The following is a 14,339-nucleotide window of genomic DNA, read 5'->3' as shown; positions in this document are numbered from 1 at the left end:
ATGTCTGTATACACACACACACACACGTACAGTATTTTGATTGTGGTACTAATACTTTAACTTTAACCTGAGGACTTCTTCCATCACCAATACTGTGAATGCATTTAGAACACCTCATTCACATTCAAATATACTCATTGTAAGATCTGGTTTATTTTCAGAACTACAGGCATACACACATAATGTACATACACATATATAATATGGAGTAACTTACCTAACATAGAACTATTAATAGTGAATTGCTGAATAGTTTACTATAATTAATGAATCTACTATAATTAAACAGAAGCAGGTGAGCAAACTGTCACAGCTTTAGCTTTCAGGACTCTTCTGATATTTCCATCAGGGTGCCCACACTTTACTTTAAGGACTTTTCAAAGAATTTCCAGGAAAAGCTGTCTCATATTCAAGGACTCAACAGAGTATAGTTTGAGACACAGATTACGGTTCATTACAGTCACTGACAGACTAGTAGCCTATTTGTTAACATTATGTGAAAAATATATATAAAGTTCTATTGATGCACTAAATTCAAGCAATGACCATTCAATGATCCATGTCCTATTTCAAAAACCTTTAAAGCCTTCAATCGATCCATGCGAGTATCTCAAGGATTTGACACTCATTAAGGAGTCACATGTTGGTCTGTAGTTAAACACAAGCATGAAACATCTGAAGTAAACAAACAGACCGGAGTCTTTGTGTTGTCCCAATCCTTTTATTGCAGCAACAGATCATTTACAGAAAACTGACACTTTACACAATCCATCATTACTTCACAATAATTTAATGACCATCGTCAGTGTCTGCAGGACAGTGTTGGATCTGCAGACGACACTGAGGCAGAGAGAAGGGCAGTTTGACTGCTGCCCCCTTAGTCTGAAAGAGAGGCTGTCCACGTCATCAACCTTTTTCCAGCATGTGCACGACTTCTGATCAGAGATTAGTAATGAAAAACAGAAAAATCAGTTTCACCGGGCTGCTGCAGTGGGTTGCCTCTGCAGTTTTTATGTTATTGCTCTTCCTTTTGAATTCTTAGACAATGAATGAAGTTTGTCCTGGGGGACAGCCCCATTCAAACCTGCCTGCCACAAACAGCTTATGGCTTTGTTAAAAAAAAAAAAAAAAAAAGCTTTTAAAGCATTTTCAGAAAATTAGGTTTTATTTCTCCAAGTCCGTTTTAAAAATGTTCCTCTTTAAAAATCTAGAAGCTCTCTCTTGGTAAAGATTGTAGTATTCAATGTTAAAAAGGTTTTACAGTTCACATTGACGTACAAAGTGTTAGGAAGTAGAAAACACCAGCTAGTGTTACAGAAAAAAAACCAAAACACACATGAGACATCCTACAAAAAGACTACTGCACACCACTGGAATGTGTTGCATCCCTAAAAAAAACAATCTGGTAGTTACAGTATGTGAGGACTAGAGACACAGAGTGGGACAGCAAATGAAAAACAGAGGAATGTCTGACTTTTCTCTTCCTCATCTCAGAGTAGTGTGTAGTGTGCTGTAACTGAGCCTGCGACATCAGATCTACATATTGTTTATTGTCAGTATCACAACAGAAATGTGTTCTCCACGGTGCTGCGCCCATCGTCCCCCCAAAACTATCTTAGTGTCACAGTTATCACTGGTGTAATACAACATGAGGAGCACAGAGCATGTGTGCCTGCACGTCTGACCATCACCTTCAAAATAAGATACAAAAACTCATTTGGCTTTTTTTAATTCTACAATTTGAGTTCTGTCATGTTTTGTTCTACTGTGGATCACGATTAAAACACAGCGATCTATCCTGATGTCAGAAAGAAAGAAAAGCTAAATGTTCGCAGAGAGAATGAGGCAGTGAAGTTTCTCTGCTGATGCTGAGAAAGCAAAGGTTTCATTTAAAGGGTTTCAGTCAGCAGGTTGTGGCCGACTTCCACAGGAATATGACCCCTGATCTATTTAACCCTCTGCGAGCCAGAGATGATGGACTCTGGGTCTGGGTCACACAGGGTTAAAATGTGTCAGGATAACTATCCTGCCTGAATCTTGTCCAGCTAGTACGTTTGACAAACAGAATCTTGACACCACACCATGGTGTCCTAATTTACATCACAGTTTAAACTTACAGAGCTGAAGAGGCAAAGTCGTGTCTTCAGTTCAAACTCGTTCGATGGTCTCATGATCGGATCAGAAAATATGAAACAAACAAAACAAAAACAGAGTCTACAGAACACACACACACAGAGGTAAAGGTGTTTAGAGAACAAATGAGAAGAAAAAAAAACTACATCACAGCTCACAGGAAGGATTAATGAGCAAAAAGATTTGTCAACACACAAGAACACACTCATCATGGGGTACATGAGGAATACATCCACACACACTCGCACACTCACACACTCTCAAAAGCTTTTTCTCTGAATTCACGTGCTAGCATATGGCTCATCCTGGAGTCGACGCATACTGAGTGGTAAATAAACTGACAGGGTGAGGGATGGGGTGAGGGAGGGAGGGAGGGTGGAGAGAGGCAGGTCACAGACGTCACGACAGCTTTGCATAGAATCTACAGTGTGACCAGAACTACACACAGCGAGACGCACGCAGCGACAGAGATGGCAGACAGTTTGATCTGAAAGACTTTTCCTCCGTCGAGCTGATCGCAGGACTGATCAGGAAACGTCAGCTCAGCGTTCAGAGTTCACTTTTTTGTTTGTTGACGTTTTGAATGTGTGAAGCTTCATCAGCTCGCTGTAGACCACGGCCCTGCTGAGGACTCAAGTTATGAACTTTGGCTTCGGTTTACTTGGCAACAGAATTTAGCTACGGGAAGCCAAACTGCATCACTGAGACACTTCAAAATAAAAGTTCCAGACAGCTCTTGGAGATGGACTGTCTGCAGGTAGAGCACAGTCACACAGAACCAAACGGCCATGAACACAGGTGAAAACAGGAAGGGTAAAAACAGGAGAACCATATTTAGTAAACAATTCATCCATCATCTCACACATTTATACCAAAAGACTCAAAGGAAAGCAGAGGGAGGGAGGGGGAGACAGATGAGGGAGGGAGGGAGGGAGGGAGGGAGGGAGGGGGAGGGGGAGAGGGGAGGAGAGGCGAGTGTTGTCATAACGACTCAATCGTTTCTCTGGAGGTGGAGAGGTGCATCGTTGGTCTGAGCGCGCTCAGGTGGTGCTGATGCAACATCAGTGGGGTCCCTGCTCTGTCACCACGACGACTGCGACGGCAGCCTCTACGTTTCTGTGGAAACAAACAGGTGGTTTAGTCTTTGTCCAATGATCTGCACTGTGTGTGTGTGTGTGTGATGAAGGGAAATGCAGTGCGCTCCATGTAATAAAAGCTTCTTCTGCTGTTCCACACGTGTCCTCACACAGGCTTCATGTTACAGTCAGCTGCACTTTGGCTGCTTTCACACAGGAACACATTATCAGTTCCACGTTGACAGCAGAGCTATGATAACAGACGTCTCCTGCAGACAGCACCTCTGGACTTATGAACATTATGTAATACAAAGGTAGTCTCCATCTCTGAGCCAGGATAAGAGTGGGAGCATATGTACATACTGTACAACCTGACTCGTCTGACTGTCCACGTTTAGTTATTTCATCAATTACTCCATCTACAGAAAACCAATGGACAACTGGTCTGATGATCAAATAATAATTGATCATTTGTCCAGCTAAATACCAAAATCTCTCTTGTTTCAATTTATCACAAACTTGAGGGTTTGCTGCTTTTCTCAGGTTTAACATTGTAAACAGAGAATCTGTTAAAAGTTCTTTTAACAAATAAAAAGGAAAAAAATCAGCAGGTTAATTGAAAATAAAAAGAGTTGTTTAATCAGTTGTTAACCAGCCGTGATGAGCATGAAGGTTACCTGTGGGCTCGTCCTGAATCTGTTCCTCTGTCTCAGAAACCTCTGCTGCTGCTGCAAAGACAAACACACAAGTCAGACCACGAAATCTTAAAAATATCATAATCATATGCTTTCACAAGGCCTCGGCTTATACTGAAACTGTACTGTGTGAGTGTGTGTGTGTGTGCCCACCTTCTTCTGCTGCCTCCTCTGCCTCGTATACTTCTTCTGTCTCTGTGAATGTGAAACAAAAACACACAGTTCAAACATCACTTCAGCTCTGACACAGACCAACTATCCATCTCAAGCGAGTGGGGGAACATTCAATCTCATTTCTCTGAATATTGTTACTAAAGCACAATATAGAACATCATAAAAGGTGTCTTATGAACTTTAATCTGTCCTGATGGTTCAGTTATCAGTGCTGATAAGCTCTGTGTCAGGCAGGAGGAAATGAGTGCTGGAAATGGATTTCATTTGCAGGTACTGTCACACTGAAGTGAACTAAAGACAAGTCAAAGAGCTGAAACTGGATCCCAGGCCACCTGGAACTGCTTCAACCTGGTGTCAGGAAGGAGTTTGCCTGACAGCTCAGGAAATGTACTTATTGACTTTGTGGCAAAGTGTTAGATGAGAAGATCCATATCATTCTCTCATATCTTTGTAAATATCAGACTACAGCCGGCATGAAGACAGGTGGTTCTGACACCTCTAAAGTCCTTCATCAATATCTTGTTTGTTTAATCTGGACAATTTGGCATCTTAAGGTAGCGTCATGTTGCCACACCAGTTTGTGGTCTGAGCAGTTGCCAGGCAGCAGAACTCCTGTAAACTATTTAAACACAGATAAATATGTTATTCAGTCTGCTTTCTGCTTCAGAGGTGGAGGTAGGAGGACTAGCTGTTTCCACTAGTTTTTGGTCTTCAGCTCCAATATTGAAAATAGTACTCCTAACAGTGTCTGGAGATGTGTAATGGACAGCTGAAGAGCAGCAGAAGCACAGATATAATCTGTTTGTCCTTCATGTGCTCTTCCTACTTGTAAACATCTGGCTGTGTTATGCAGAGATGAGGAGCAGCTACAGAGGTCTGGTCAGCTCATGTCTTTCTAGCTGCACACTCAATTTTCATACAGCAAAATGTTGAACTATTCCTTTAATGTCTGGAGTAACCTGAACATTCTGACCACAGCTAGGTCTTTTGTTTCCATCCCTCCCTCTTTACCTGCTGCTATTTGTTCCTCTGCTACTTCTTCTTCTGCTGCTGCCTCCTCTTCTACAGCTGGCTCCTCAGCAGGTTCGTCCGAAGGAGCTGCCTCCTCCTCCTCTTCTGCTGCTACCTCCTCAACAGCTTCTTCTGTTGGAGCTGCCTCCTCAGCAGCCTCCTCTTCTTCTGCTGCCTCTTCAACAGCTTCTTCTGTTGGAACTGCCTCCTCTTCAGCAGTCTCCTCAGCAGCCTCCTCCTCTTCTGCTGCCTCTTCAACAGCTTCTTCTGCAAGTTCTACCTCCTCTTGAGCAGGTTCCTCGGCTGGAGCTGCCTCCTCTTCTACAGCTGGCTCCTCAGCAGGTTCGTCTGCAGGAGCTGCCTCCTCAACAGCTTCTTCTGCAGGGGCAGCTTCTTCTTCAGCGGGCTCCTCTACCGCCTCTTCAGCAGGAGCAGCCTCCTCTTCTGCAGGAGCAGCTTCCTCTTCTGCAGGAGCAGCCTCCTCTTCATCGAGCTCCTCAACAGCTTCTTCTGCAGGAGCAGCCTCCTCTTCAGCAGGAGCAGCCTCCTCTTCAGCAGGAGCAGCCTCCTCTTCAGCGGGCTCCTCTACCGCCTCTTCAGCAGGAGCAGCCTCCTCTTCAGCAGGGGCAGCCTCCTCTTCAGCAGGGGCAGCCTCCTCTTCTGCAGCCTCCTCTTCTTCAGCAGCCTCTTCCACAGCTTCTTCAGCAGAAGCAGCCTCAACAGCTTCTTCAGCAGGAGTGCTCTCTACTTCTGCTGCCACCTCCTCAGCCTCCTCTTCTGCAGTGGGCTCCTCCTCAGCAGCAGCCTCCTGTTCCTCCTCTACAGCCTCCTCTGCAGGCTCTTCAGGTGCTGCCTCCTCTGCAGGCTGTTGCTCGTCGGCCATCATCTCCTCTGCTGGCTCCTCCTCCACAGGAGCAGCCTGAAATCAAGCAACATTATGAAAGGTTAAAAAAGACCTTGGTATAATTTTTATTTATTCCAACTGTTCACTTTGACTGAACGGGCCCTTTCTCGTTCAGGCAGCTTCCCTGTTAATGAGCGCCTGCTCTGATTGGCAGGCAGACTGGAGGACAGTCGAGTTACAGCTGACCGATTTCAGACAATTCTAGCATGAACAGAGAAACCGGGTCACACAGCAGAACGGCTCGTATAAGCATGGTGTTTGTAGTCTGCTGATTTGGGGAAAGTGGGAGTAACATAAATTGACCCTTCACTGTTGTGACACACACACACACACACACACACACACACACAGGTAGTTACACGGTTCACTGTTTGTTGGGCATTTGTTTTAAACTAATATTTTCCTTTGTGCTTTTAGCAAATCTTGTGGAGTGAATGAAGGCTGGACAGACTGAAATGTTGTAAATGAACAAACATGCCGACAGTAAACAAGCCAGTGTGTGGGAGGAAGTAGAATGTACACACAGCAGTGTGTGCAGGTCTATTCCTGATGCTGTTACTATGCTTTCTCATGGCTGACAGAGAAGTGAAGAACAGTTCATGAAGAGGCTTCACTCAAAACACAACTGTAAGACCTAAACAAGCTTCTGAAGCAGACTGTTGACTCTGTGTGCTCGTTAATCCGTTTTAATCCTGAAGGGAATAGAAGTGATTTATATGCAATTATGATGCAACACACAATAACAAACTACACACCTCCTCCACTGCCTCCTCCACAGGGGCATCTTCTTCCACAGCAGGAGCCTCCTCCTCCTCCAGCACCTCTGGCTCTTCCTCAATCACCTGAAAAGGAATGCACCACCTAAATACAGGTACAGGTACATTGTGTTTGTGCATGTTTCACTAACAGACTCAACTGACTGAGCCTCCTGTGTACTTTGATTTGAGTTTCAGCAGGACGTTTTCTGAAAACTGAAAGAACATCCAGAACATGAATGTCTGCAACTGGACACAGTTTCACTGATGGTCTGTACCAACCTCAGGAATCTCTGGCTCTGGCTCTGGTTCAGGTTCAGGTTCTGATTCAGGCTCAGGCTCAGCTGCTACCTCAGGTTCAGGCTCTGGAGACAGAAATACATAATTGTACACATTGTCCTTTACACACAAACACACACACACACACAGCTTGTCAGTGTGACAGGGTGTTTTGCAGAGTTCATCCTGCAGGAGGCAGCTCTGCGCTGGGGAGAGTCATGGTGGGGTCAGTCTGAGAAGTCCTCACAGTATTGTGTGTTCAGTATCTTTAACTTCAGAGTTTGAAATCGCCTCCTCCTAACTAACACACGTGGGCTCTTTGAACATCGGAGTCAGTGGAGTGCGTCCGGTGTTCTCAAAGAAGACTCAACAGGACTAGACTAGATTCAGTACCTACACTATCATGAAATAATTAATATGCAGCACAGTTAGACAACACACAGTTAACAATACACACACACACACACACACACACACACACACACACACACACACACACACACCTGGTGGTGGTGGAGCAGAAATGTCCTCTGCTACAGCAGCTTCAATCACATCTTCCACAGGCACAGGTTCAGGCTCAATAATAGCTGAGGAGAGCGAGAGATGATGATCAGTACTACATTCTTTACTTTGTTCTCTAGACAAGCACATGATTCAAATGTGAGGGCTCACTGCGTGTTACAGACATACGATCCACTGAGCAGAATTATTACACACTCCTATACACTCCTTTATTCACGTGTCTAACTGCTAACATCATTATTATGTGTTCCAGGTACAAATGGTTTTCTCTATTCAGCTACAGGTTCATCTCACTCACTCCTACATGTAGCTCTTTCAGGTTCATATCTTTCTTCAGCTACATACGTCCTTGCCGTATTCACAACTAGTTCAGGCACTCTTTATGGAAAAGACTTGCTTGTGTTGTTGCACTGTGTGCAGCTGCCACAGTGGTGGTCTAGGGTTTAGCAGCATTTGTTGCGGAAGGTTTGTGACGTGAAAATGGGGGACAAATCTTTTAAATTGAGGCCTGGTTCAGGGTTTAATTTTAAAATATGCGTTCTAAAAACAGATTTTATGACATGTGGGTGAGGAGAATAGGGGCTGATGTGTTTCACCTCTTCAGCTTTATCCATAGAACCTTTCATGGTATGGCACACTGTTTTTAGTCTAAAGTATAAAGGAATGGATAATGTGCCTAGGTTTTTAATGACCCACCCTAGAAAGTGAACCTTGTCCTCACAATAATCCACTGTAATTTTCAGATTACTGATAAATTTAATAGTGAGGACCGTTTGCATTTCCTGACACCTCTCTCTCAGGGTTAAAAAATAAACACATACTCTGCATTAGAGTTAAGATAGTTAATTTTACATTGATACAGCTGTTATTCTCAGCCCGGTTCTGAGATAGAAGTGAACTGAGTGGAATCTGTAGTTTGAGCTGACAGGGTGTGTTCATCAAGCTTCATAAAGAAACTCAGAGGAGCAAATACTTTAGTGTAATTACTCTGAAGTATTGTGGGACAGCCTGAAGATCAGACAGTGATTTGTACAGACAATGTACACAATACAGGGCGGACAGAGTGCTGACGATACCTGCTAAACAGACACACACCTCACATTGACCAGAGGAAGTAGAGTTAGTCACTGTTCAGCTTGATAAAGTTTATGTCACACAGCTGAGAGAGAATTTTATATTTATCTACATCCTGGACAGAAATCATGTCACCTGCGTTCATCAGCATGTCTTTATCATCAAACAGTTCTTTTACAGTCACATTCTTTAAAGCATGAACAGTTTCATCCTCATCTTCATAACGCTGTTCAACTCTGTTCAAAGTGTTTATAGATGCATTAGTGGTGTTGGAGCGCGAGTCTGTTTCATACAATTTATGAAATGCTATCTCCAATGAAGCGAGGGCCTTTTGTTCTGTACAAGGCACATGTTGATCTACAGATGTGCAAAACTATGCCAGAGGTTACTGTGTACGTGATTGTAAATCACCAATAATATAACACATTAGTCACATGAGTTGTATCCCACCCATTGACATGTGTTTACACTCCACACAAGCCTTTAGAGTGAAGTGTGAGCCTCCATGCCGTTTACTGATAACAAATACACAGACTGATGAACCCGGTGACGCCGGTGTGTGTGATAATGTGTGTATAATGAACACGTGCGGTACCTTCTGGTGTGGATTCAACTTCAGCTTCAGGAGTCTCCACTGGGGCAGCGGCTTCTTCACGACGGGAGGCGACGACAGCTTTCTCTTTCAGTCCTACATGACATGATGCACATGTTGTTGGCAGGAAACATTTGGGGTGTGTGTGTGTGTACAGTGTTATCAGCTCATGTTTAATGATTTTAAATACATGTCAGGTTTATGGATGTCATCCATGCAAATGTATGAAGATAGAATACATAAAGATATCTAGCTGATATTGCTGGAAAGTGAGGCGTGAATGAGATACACAGTGCATGACTGCCGTGTCACTGTGTATTGACAACATGACTCAGCAGTTCAAATGAAAGAAGTTGTGGGTTTTCTTTTGCTGACTGACATTTCTCAAACAATAATGTCACATTTGCAGATTATTACTATTATTATGTGATTAAAAAAAGGAGAGGAACTTCTTTGTGTAGGTCTGGATGTTGGTCCAGAGTTCATAAAAATCCATAGTACAATCACAGTTTCAACACCTTCCTGACACACGCACGCACGCACACGCACACACAAAATTGGCTTTCACATGCTAAGAAAAAGGCAATTGACATGGAACCAAAAACTTTATTGACAAAACAAGAGAACACATTTATGATAGTGGAATATAAAGTTCCCTAGATTGAGAAAAACATTTTATGGAGAAACCAAGCCTAATATTTGCAATCTAGTCAAATCTAAAGCATGATCAGCTGTGCTGATGTTTACTCACTTTTTAAATGATCACAGTCCCTTGAGATTTTTATTTATTTTTTTGATAGTAGCGTGAATGTAGCTAGCTCGCTAGCTCCAGAAAATGACCAAAAGGTATGAACGACACAAAATATATTAAATTTCAATCAAACAAAACAAACCAGCCTAGCTGGGAAACGACTTTTAACCTTTTCAGCAGAGCAACTGTTTCATTACCCTGTTGTTGCTATGACACGTGTTGTTTGGTTAAAACCTCAGCTGCACGTTATTTAAGCTTTCATTTGTGAAATAATGTTCAGTCATGACAACGCCTGAGGAGAATGTGGACCAGGTGGTAATTGCTTCATCTACACTGACTGGTCTGGGTAGAATTTGACATCACATGGGCAGCAGGACAAGAACTTTGAACGGGTTTTGATACTTGGTGCAACAGACACGTTTTGGTCAGTACCGCCCAACCTGCCCAAACATTAAAGATGGCTAACAGTGGTTTCCTATAGGATGAAAATCTGTCTAAAACTTGATTATCTGACCTCAATTCTTGCCTCCTTTGTCAGATTTCTTTCGTTTTTCTTTGGCAGACTCTTTCCCTCTCCCCTTGTCTTCTTCCTGTGCCTTCTTTCCCTCCCCCTCCATCTTTTTCTCTGACTTGTCATCTTTCTCTCCTCCTTTCTTTGATTTCTTCTCCCCTTCCTTCTCATCTTTGCCCTCTTCCTCTTTCTCATCCAGTGGTTTTGCCTTTTCCTTCCTTAGTTTCTCCAGAGCCTTCTCCATCTCTTCTTTTTCTATCTTCTCCTCCTCTTCCTTCAGCCTGGTGGCTACTCTTTCCTTCACTCTAGCTGATATTTCCTTCCTCCCCAGCTCAAGCTCCTTCGCCTCCTCCTCTTTAGCCAGGATCTCTCTGACCTCAGCCAGAGCCAGCTTGGCGAGCTTCTTGGCCTCCACGCGTTCATGGATGATGGCCAGCTGCTGCTTTAAAGCCTCCCGAAGCTTCGAGCCCACATCCTTGATTGGAGTTTCTAGGATGGATGAGCAACAACACTGTTTGTTGTTCACCACTCATAATATGAGTTGTTATAGGACAAATACCATGCTCAATTTCACTTGGTTGTTGGATGTCACCACACATCAGGCAGGCACGTGCATGTCTGAATAAACCACAACCATACCCATACCTAGCAAGATTGGTTTTGTGCCATACTCCTCTTACTTTCTGATTCAAGCAGAGTTTGTTGACCACACTAATAAGTTATGCTCTGTTTAAACTGGAAGAATTACACCAGTTTCTAAAATATCTGCCCAAAATGAAGATAACTCTTCTCAGGTTTCAGTCATCAAGCACAGGCATGGGATTAGGCCAAAAACCTTTAAATCACTGCAAACCAACCCTTTCAAAACAGATTAATGACTCATTCATGAAGAAAACCTGGAGTTTTTGTTGGTGTATCAAATAAACACACACTGCGTTGATCTTAGACTAATGAGTTGTGAGTAGTTGAAACATCTATTTGTCCATCCCACACTCTAACACAGCACCGCTTCATGCAACCGGCTGCATGACAATACCTTTCTTAGCTCCCCTCTTGGCTGCATCTCCAGGAGTTTCATCTGAGGTCGCAAACAAACAAGACAAAAGTTACATTGGACTGTAATACCTTTGTCGTACACACCATGAAGCCATCACTTTTTGCACAAGTTGTCCGTTGCACAGCTCCAAACAGTCAGGTCCACTAGAATCGCTGCATGAAGCAAACATCAGCCTCAAGCTGAAGCAAACCGCACAGACACACACTGCTGTGCTACACGTCATCGACAAACAAGACTCTAGCCTGGTGTGGAATACTCTCGTCAAAGCAGCCAAAGCACAGGAAAAAAATTGTTTCTGGGGCAGTTCCATCATGTGTCCCAGAAGGCAACAACAGTGAGCCAGCATGTACAGTACCAGAACCCTGGAACTAGCTCACCTAAATAGAATGCAGCCTCTTAAGTTAGCAGTGCAGACACTTGAACTTTGCAGTCTCCACTGTCACACACAAACCATCCACACATGAACACTCATGAATGTAGTGGAGAACATTCTCAGGTCTTTCAAATGAAGTTTTACTAAATGATAAATTATTTAAAGAAATTGTTAAATGTTTTTTTCCTGATGATGACAACAAACTAGAAGTCATAGTTGTTGAATTCACCACCACATCACTGTGTACGAAGCAAACATGGCTCATACTGACTAGTAAAAGCCAGCAGCCCACCTAATCCTAGAGACGCTGCTCTCATTCCTGCCAGAATCTTAGTTCCTCTGGTTCCTGCTTTCTCCCTCTCTCTCCTCCTGAATCTAGGCACTGGGAGTTCTGGTTGGATGGGAAACACAGTAATAATATGCAAAAACATTACCGCTGATAATGATTAGTCAGAGTAAATATATTAATTTGATCAAAATGTAGACAAGCAGCATATCTAAGAAGTGCTGTTAGAGACCCTCCCAACAACAATTTATACCACTAAAACTGCAGCTGAGAAAAAATATAACTCAATAAGTCCAGCCCCTTTTCTCTCTGTCCTCCAATGACAGATCAACTTTCCTGTACTAGCTTGTCCTGTTAAAAAGCCTTCCACAATTTAAAAAGACATGAACATAGTCATATCTTAAGTTAGCATGCTAATGTTAGCATCATCTACACTGAACAATAGCTGATGTTAGCATCTTAAAAATGCAGTGGTCTTTTCAACATTGGCAAGCTAGCATGTAGCATATCCAAGTATAGAAAAGAAGAAAGTTTACCTGCAGCATGTTTTGCTCAGCTGTGATTGGAGCACAGAGCAATGAGGGGTGGAGCTTAAGTAGAACACCACAGGAGATAAAACATTTTTAAAAAGCTCAGAAATGACTAGTGAGCTGTTTTTTTTTTAAGCTGACTATGAGAGAAAACGAGGACACCAAGTCTGTGAAGTGGCTGGAAATTGCAGCTCTGTTCCAGTAACCCAGTAAGCTGTGAGGCAGTGAGCTCAGCACACTGTCATCAGACAGATATGCAGTACCTTTGGATCTCCTTTTCCTCTCTTCATGTACTCCAGTCTGCTCAGCTGATGTTTATATGAACAGAAACACACAAAACAAACACACGGGGTGACAGGAGAAACATAACCACACAATATGAGCTTAGTAAAAAGGAAATGTTCATCCAATACCACATGCAAGCCAAGGCAATAATACCGTACGGTCTAATATGTAACAGCTCAGACAGTTTCCAACACCACAGGGAACGAATGGTTTGCTGATTAACTTTGTGGCTATATTGGATGCCATGTTATAAACAGTAAACAAACAAACCGGTTCTACAGTGAGTCAGAGGCCAAAAGGTGTGACTCTGATTTCCAGTGCCAGTGTGGAAAAGGAGAATACATGATAGATCTTTAATTAGCAGAATAAAGTCAAACTGTATTAGACTCTACTAGAATCTACTTCCACTAAATGAGCTATGAAGTTATGCATGTTCTGTACATTTCAGTGTAAGTTTTGTGCTTAGACAGCATTATGTAGATTTAGTCTTTAAACACTCCCCCAGAGCAGAAGGAGTCTGTTTTCTAAAATCAGGTGCCATCCAAGCATTCAGAACAGCCATTAAGTTCACTGCACAGAAACACACCCTGGTCATAAGAAAACACACCCGCAGTTGGTTTCAGCTGTCTGGGCTAATAGCAGCAATTAGTTGATTCAAGTGCAACAAATCAAACACGCCTCATCTCTGCATCACTTGTCTCAGCTCCTCTGAGACAGGTAATGCACCTTCTTACTGCAGTGCATCCACAACACAAGCAAACTGGAATGACAACTGGTTGGACATGAGTGGATTCTACCTGTGCATAGTCACAAACCTGAACCTTGGATTAAATAAACCTGTTTTAGGCTTAATGGCTGACTGTGGGTGTAAGACATTTGTATTATGTTTGGAGCAGATGCATACAGTGATATACACTGTTGCTGAGCAGATGGATGACAAGACGATCAACAAACAACAATAGGATGAATCTTGATTGCTGCAAAATACACAAGAACCTGAAGGATGGGAAGCACCAACTTAGCTCAATATATACTCATGAATTTAAAAAAGGGCAATCCTACAAGACCTCATTTCCACCTGGTACTAACATGCAATCTGTATCCAGACACATTACCTGGATACTGACATCTGACATCTCTGGACATCTGGAAAAGAGGTGTTGCCTTCACCCGAGTCTTTGTGCAATTTGATCTGATCTCGTAATGCAAATTAGGAAGGGCAACTTGTCAACCATGAAAGCAGTGTGGGATAAAAAGGTATACAAGGCGAGGGCCACATCACAGGCAGCTGAAGGCATCTGGAGACTACTTTTCAAGAGCCTTGCAAATTA

General features: G+C 43.0%; 1 protein-coding gene across 10 annotated transcripts in view; it reads right to left on the bottom strand.

Moving 5' to 3' along the window:
* Nucleotides 1–705: 705 nt before the first annotated feature.
* The window catches only part of asph (aspartate beta-hydroxylase), a 28,677-nt gene continuing 15,043 nt past the window's right edge, over nucleotides 706–14,339 (bottom strand). For 4 of the 10 annotated variants that reach the window (XM_027282587.1, XM_027282589.1, XM_027282586.1 and 1 more), the window contains 11 exons: nucleotides 12,987–13,031; nucleotides 12,200–12,298; nucleotides 11,514–11,555; nucleotides 9,219–9,311; nucleotides 7,531–7,614; nucleotides 7,031–7,113; nucleotides 6,749–6,835; nucleotides 5,090–6,008; nucleotides 4,058–4,099; nucleotides 3,887–3,937; nucleotides 706–3,249 (listed from right to left, as the gene is read on the bottom strand). In XM_027282587.1, the coding sequence (XP_027138388.1) occupies nucleotides 3,242–3,249; nucleotides 3,887–3,937; nucleotides 4,058–4,099; nucleotides 5,090–6,008; nucleotides 6,749–6,835; nucleotides 7,031–7,113; nucleotides 7,531–7,614; nucleotides 9,219–9,311; nucleotides 11,514–11,555; nucleotides 12,200–12,298; nucleotides 12,987–13,031 (1,553 nt within the window). In that variant the 3' untranslated portion in view covers nucleotides 706–3,241. The remainder of the gene's footprint in view (nucleotides 3,250–3,886; nucleotides 3,938–4,057; nucleotides 4,100–5,089; nucleotides 6,009–6,748; nucleotides 6,836–7,030; nucleotides 7,114–7,530; nucleotides 7,615–9,218; nucleotides 9,312–11,513; nucleotides 11,556–12,199; nucleotides 12,299–12,986; nucleotides 13,032–14,339) is intronic. The other 6 variants (XM_027282595.1, XM_027282592.1, XM_027282594.1 and 3 more) reach the window with 3 other exon arrangements.

The sequence above is a fragment of the Larimichthys crocea genome, chromosome X (genome assembly GCF_000972845.2).
Source record: "Larimichthys crocea isolate SSNF chromosome X, L_crocea_2.0, whole genome shotgun sequence".
NCBI lineage: Eukaryota > Metazoa > Chordata > Actinopteri > Sciaenidae > Larimichthys > Larimichthys crocea.
The sequence above is the reverse complement of the archived record's forward strand: the minus strand, read 5'-3'. Positions and strand labels throughout refer to the sequence as shown.